Source organism: Leucopleurus acutus (assembly GCF_964270905.1).
Source record: "Leucopleurus acutus genome assembly, chromosome: 6".
In the NCBI taxonomy this organism is placed as follows: Eukaryota; Metazoa; Chordata; class Mammalia; order Artiodactyla; family Delphinidae; genus Leucopleurus; species Leucopleurus acutus.
In genome coordinates, this window is record NC_139149.1 from 74990170 (window position 1) to 74996169 (window position 6000).

The 6000-nt window shown below is 43.7% G+C and overlaps 1 protein-coding gene across 2 annotated transcripts in view; it reads right to left on the reverse strand.

Moving 5' to 3' along the window:
• The window catches only part of HIBCH (3-hydroxyisobutyryl-CoA hydrolase), an 87738-nt gene extending 84068 nt beyond the window's left edge, over window positions 1-3670 (reverse strand). The window contains exon 1 of one of the 2 annotated variants that reach the window (XM_082841866.1): window positions 3575-3670. Coding sequence is in view for 1 of the 2 variants with exons in the window: in XM_082841865.1 (XP_082697991.1) it covers window positions 3575-3609 (35 nt within the window). In the remaining variant the exon portion in view is untranslated. The remainder of the gene's footprint in view (window positions 1-3574) is intronic. The other variant, XM_082841865.1, reaches the window with a different exon arrangement.
• Between the last annotated feature and the right edge of the window lie 2330 nt (window positions 3671-6000).

Below are 6000 nucleotides of genomic sequence, written 5' to 3' on the forward strand. Positions count from 1 at the left end.
GCAAATGCTTCGCCCCATCCCACACCTACTGAATCAGACACTGTGGGGTAAGGCTCATAAATCTATTTTTAACAAACCCTCCAGGTGATCCTCATACTTGCTAAAAACGACTGTCTTAGAAGGATGAGAACCTTATCGTTTAGAAGATTTCTGATTATCCAATAAAGCACACATGGGCTTACAAAATTAACTTTTCATGAAACTGTTTCAGATGACGATATAATAAAAATAGTACTTAATGAAGATTATTACAGCAGAACTAGGCATGGTAGAATGCGAATAGAACAGAAAATCAAGTCCAAGGCCAAGTAACTCAGGCATGAACTGATGAACACCAGCTGTGGAAACAAGGCAATGATTTACTGAGTTATTAAGAAGTAAAAATTCAATGGAAAATTAAAAGAATTATGCCAAAAACGACTACAAGATTTCATGCCAGGAGAGCTAGGAGAAATAGGTACTGAAAAGCTTGGGAAGGAAACTAGCTGGTTTGTAGGATGAAATATGAATTCCATTTTGAATTTGAGGTTGTAATGACCTAAGTAGAAATATTCAACAGTGAGTAGAGAAGACTGGAGTTTGAAAGAAAAGTTATAACTAAAGACATTTCAGGAAGTCACATGTATAGACAATCACTGAGGCCTAAGAATCTCTAAGCTCTCTATGAGGAATAAGTGAGAAAGCTACAGTTGAAAACTATGGCCTGAAGGCTGCTTGAGCCTACAAATGTGTTGTTTGGTTAGCAGTGTTTTAAAATGACAGACACTTTAAAATCAAGAGATTTCACTTAAAAACGCAGCTTTCCAGCTTTTCCAGACAAACTGGTAGTTCTGGAAACCCTGGGTCTACACTCTACAACGGCAAGGACACACAGGCTGAAAAGCTGCCTTTAGAGAGAGCGTTCTCTATTGCTCACTAGCTCCCCACTAATCCCCACTGCTGCCACCTAGCCAGCACCATTCCTTCTGGGCATCTGCATTTGGGTTTGTGACTGTTCGACTAAAAAATAATAAAAATAACAGAGAATCAAATATTGAGCCTTCAGAAACAACTACACAGAAGTAAAAGAAAGAGAAGACAGGCAGCCCAAGAAGCAAACCAAAACAATACAGTTCAGCACAACACAGAGATGAAGAAGGGAATAAACACTATTAACAGCTTAAAGATCAGTCTCTTTGAAGAGGCTCCCTGAGCCCCTCTTCCTTTTGAAACCTGGCTCTCTTTTCCTTTAAGACACTTAACAGACTTGATAACTAGGTATTACTTTTGTTTAAATATTTGTTTCTCATCTGATCTCCTCGAACTTCAATGACCTGAAGTTAAAAACGATAAGAACAAGTAGTCCAGGGACTTCCCTGGCGGTCCAGTGGTTAAGAATTCGCCTTCCAATGCAGGGGGTGTGGGTTCGACCCTTGGGATTCCTGGTCGGGGAGCTAAGACCCCACATACCTCACAGCCAAAAAATCAAAACATAAAACAGAAGCAATATTGTAACAAATTCAATAAAGACTTTAAAAATGGTCTACATCAAAAAAATCTTTAAAAAAAAAAAAAAAGAACAAGTAGTCCAGGTTGGCTACAGGATAACAGATGTGCCTAGAACACTATCTCCCAGGAGCTGTAACAGGACAGTAAGTATTGTCGAATTCATGAACTAAACTGGGGCCTAATCTTTGAAACCCAGGCTGGGAACTTTTTATTTAATTCCATAGGTAGGAGAACACCTCTAAGAGCTTTTGAGCAGAGGAATGGAAGGCACTGAAGTAAAACTTCAGCAAGATTAATCTGGCAGTCATGTGCAGAACCTATTCAAATTGGGAAGAGATAAGTCCATTAATCAAGTTTCTGCAAAAAGAACAAGTGATAAATGAGAGGAATGTTCAAATTCAAATCAGCAGGAAGAGATAAGGATTGGGAGTGTGGGAGAACTTAGATAACTTTAGGAATCTAGAAGAATAGTGCTATGAAGTTGAAAGTGCAGAGGAGGAATAAGGGTTGCACTTATATGCAAATGTATATTTGAGGTGCAAAAGAGACATTCAGGTGGTTGTGACTAGTACTAGAGCTCAGGATAAATCAAGGTTAGACATACAAATTTGAGAGCTATCTTCAGAGAGAGGTACTTTACTGGGGAACTACAACAATAACAAAAAATTCCAAGGGCTGTATGGCACTAGGGCAAGATAAGTAGTGGGGAGTGGTAGTAGGAAAGCAAGACAGTGACAGAAAAGCCAAGGGAAGCCAGGGTTCAAGGACTGCCCAACAATGTCAACCACAGCACAGGGGCCCTAGTTCCTCTCAGAAAACTGTGGCACCCTGTTCCTTAGTACATTTGTAATTAGGCTGTTAAGACTGGATGATACTGGCCTCAGGTCTCTGCTTTGCCAGGGTAATACCCACTCCAGGGCTGGCCCTGGAAAAGGCATCTCTGATCAAAGCCCCCAAACCAGTCCAGGACTCGCCTAATCAGTCTGTACCTTGCAACTGGGCGTGCAACAAAGCCAATCTGAACTCTGGGAACGACAGATTCTTTCCCAAGTCAGTTAATTTTGTTAACAAAGTTAACATGTCTTCCCAATTTGTTTCTCAATTAATTCGGTATTTGCTCACAGCTTCAAAAAAGCATCAGCACTGATTATATGTACCGATTTTCTTTATATCTGCCAAGTTCCTCTGTGAGCTGGTTAGAGGCACAGAGACAACTAATTTCAAGGTATTAAAAAAAAAACGAAGAAGGAAAGCAACTCTTCGATTTTTCTTCAAATACTGAATACCAAGTGCATGGATACAAGGTTAAAACAACTAGACACATTGCCCTAAAACTGAAAGTATTCTTAAATCAAAAAAACCACTCCCATCTCTTTGCCCTAAAGCAAAATCCAAGACTAAAACCCCCCAGGAATTTCAGCTGTGAGGCAATTAGCCGGTTCTCCCTTCAAGCAGCCTGAGCTGATACCTGGTAATGCATGGGGGCAGGCGGTAGGCCTCAAGACTGCTCCAGCCTAACTTCCTACAGTGATTGCTACCAGATTTCCTCAGCTGAGCTCAAGCTGCATTGAGTAGCACTTTCAAAAGTTAAACACGTTTGCACACATACCCCCAAGCCAAGCTGTGCGGCCGCAACACTCGCCTCAAAGTTCCAGACAGCTGTACTAACGCTGGAACTACGCGACACAGCTGAACAACAATCACACCACAAGCACAGATAACAACTGGCAAAGCACGAGCGTTTGTTAGCAGCACAAAACATGCCACAAAATTCCCCCAAGTTGAAACCCTGCGTATCCCCCAAACTTACTCAACTTTGAAAAAGGAAAGAAACGGGGGTCAAGTCTGCATTAAGAGCCAGAGAGGCAGAAAACGAAGGTGATGCTGCAAAGAAGGTGCTAGAAGGAGTGACACCGAGACCCAGAAGAGGGCTGAGGGTGGTCCAGGCGGGTCGGGACTCGGGTCTGAGAGCTGCGCCTCCAAGGGCGACTCGAAACGTCAAGGCCAGCCAGTCCCCACCGCCCTGACCTTTTCCACCCGGGCGAGCGCAGCCGATGAACCTGCCCTAGACCGCTCGCTCACTCACCTCGACATGAGTCTCCACATCTCCCGCAGCCCCATCGCCAAAACACTCGAGCCTAAAACAACCCCGACCCGGCAGCCCGCTCGCTTGGCTCTTCACGCCACACGTCAGACCCGCCCACCGCCGCCCGGCGCCGCCGGACACAGACTGCAAGTCCTCCAGAGGGCTAGAGAGGCCTAGGGCACGACTTTACCGCGGCGCGTCGCTGAGGGGCGGGGCGAGAGCCACCTACTGAGGAAATGGTTGAGGGAGATGGGAGGTGGGAAGGGGCGTGGCCTGTTGAGGGGCGGGGCCGGGGTGCAGGCGGTGGGTGAGGCGGGGCCGGGCTGAAGAAGAGGTCAGAGAGCAGAGGCGGGCTGAACCGGAGGGAAGAGTTTGCTCGCTTGGGGCTCTCCTGGGAAAAACCCAAGTTGACCTAGACAGCTTAGTTTGACTAGCAGAGACTGACAGGAAATACTTTTCTGGAATCTTAAGACTTTTTTAAAACTAAAAATGTAAACTTGGGACTTCCCTGGCGGTCCAGTGGTTAAGACTCCGCTCTTCCACTGCAAGGGGCAGGGGTTGCATCCCTGGTTGAGGAACTAAGATCCCGCATGCCCTACGGTGCGGCCAAACAACATTTAAAAAGTAAACTTAGTATTCTTTTTTTTTTTTGGCTGTGGTGTGCGGCTTGCGGGATCTTAGTTCCCCAACCAGGGATCGAACCACTGGACCGCCAGGGAAGTCCCTAAGATTAGTATTCTATTCTGAGAATCAAGCAGATGAAATACACGTGATAAGAGGAGGACATTTACTGTAATTTATTCCTAGCCTAACATAGAATTTCTTTCATATTAGGATTGAGATATTTCCGGTTTTTTGGAAAAGTTATAGTTCCCCAATCTTCCTTAATGACAGACAAGAATTGTCTCCTTAAGAGGTGATATATATGTCTTCAACTAAACTAAAAATTACTGTTATCAGCAAAAGCATAAAATTGCATCTAGAAAGTAGCCTACTCTTTAATGAAACTAAAATTTAACTCAACCACTAGTATCAACTATTATGTAGATACAGAAGAATGTTCCTCTGCATCCAGATACACCCAGATGTCCAGCAGCAAACATTTCACCACCACTGAACCACTGACACATTTATCAGGAAGGAGGAATTCAGGGAAGAATTTCAGAGAGAGGGAATTTAAAGGAGTTAGCCTTAGCAAGTTAACATCTGAGAATATACTGTCAAGCCTTTGGTCAAAAATTACCTTTCTACCTAGTCAAATATAATTATCCAAATACCCATTGAACAGAGGGCAAACTGGCATCACAGAACTCCTGACCTACAATTCAGTTTTTAACCTGCTGTGGGAAATTGCTTTTTGACATCACCCTCATTCAGCGTGCACAAAAAATGAACAATCATCAGCATGGTTTACTGGAAAGACCAAGGGCTTTCCTGCAAGCCCAAGATTCAAATCTTCCCTGTCCCCCTAGCTTCATGTGTGTGTAACCTGTGTCTCACAAGGCCCCATGCTTAGACGGAATCTGCCTTTGGTTTAATGCTCTGCTTGTAATAAATTTTGAACAAGGGACTCTGCATTTTCATTTTGCACTAAGCCCCACAAGTTATGTTGGTCCTGACCTGCCTTTAGCACACTCATTTAGTGTGCTAGTTTAGTGAATAGTTTAGTGAATTTGGGCAAATTATGTAACCCAGGACCTTTCTCAAAAATGTTTGTATTATTTTGGACTAAGAATTCTAGTTGCAGACAATCCATAGAATGGGAAACAAATCTGCAAATGATATATTTGATAAGGAGCCAGTATCTACAATATGTAAAGAACTATTACAACTCAATAATAAAAAACGGCAAATAGCCGTATTTTTTAGATGGATGATGGATTGAAAAGACAGTTCTCCTGGGACTTCCCTGGTGGCACATTGGGTAAGAATCTGCCTGCCAATGCTGGGGCACGTGTTCAATCCCTGGTCTGGGAAGATCCCACATGCTGCAGAGCAACTAAGCCCCTGCACCACAACTACTGAAGCCCGTGCGCCTAGAGCCTGTGCTCCGCAGCAAGAGAAGCCACCGCAACGAGAAGCCCGTGCACCGCAACAAAGGGTAGCCCCCACTCGCCACAACTAGAGAAAGCCCACGTGCAGCAACAAAGACCCAACACAGCCAAAAATAAATAAATAAATTTATGAAAAAAAAATTACAGTTCTCCAAAGAAGATGTACAAATGATCAATAATCATATGACAAGGTGCTCAACATGCTTGGCCATCAGGGAAGTGCAAATCAAGACCAAGATAAGATATGACTTCGCACCTACTAGGATGGCTATCAAAAAGACAGAAAATAACAGGTGTTGGTGGAGAATTTGGAATCCTGAATACACTGCTGGTAGGAATGTAAAATGCTATGGCCATTTCAGAAAAAAAGTC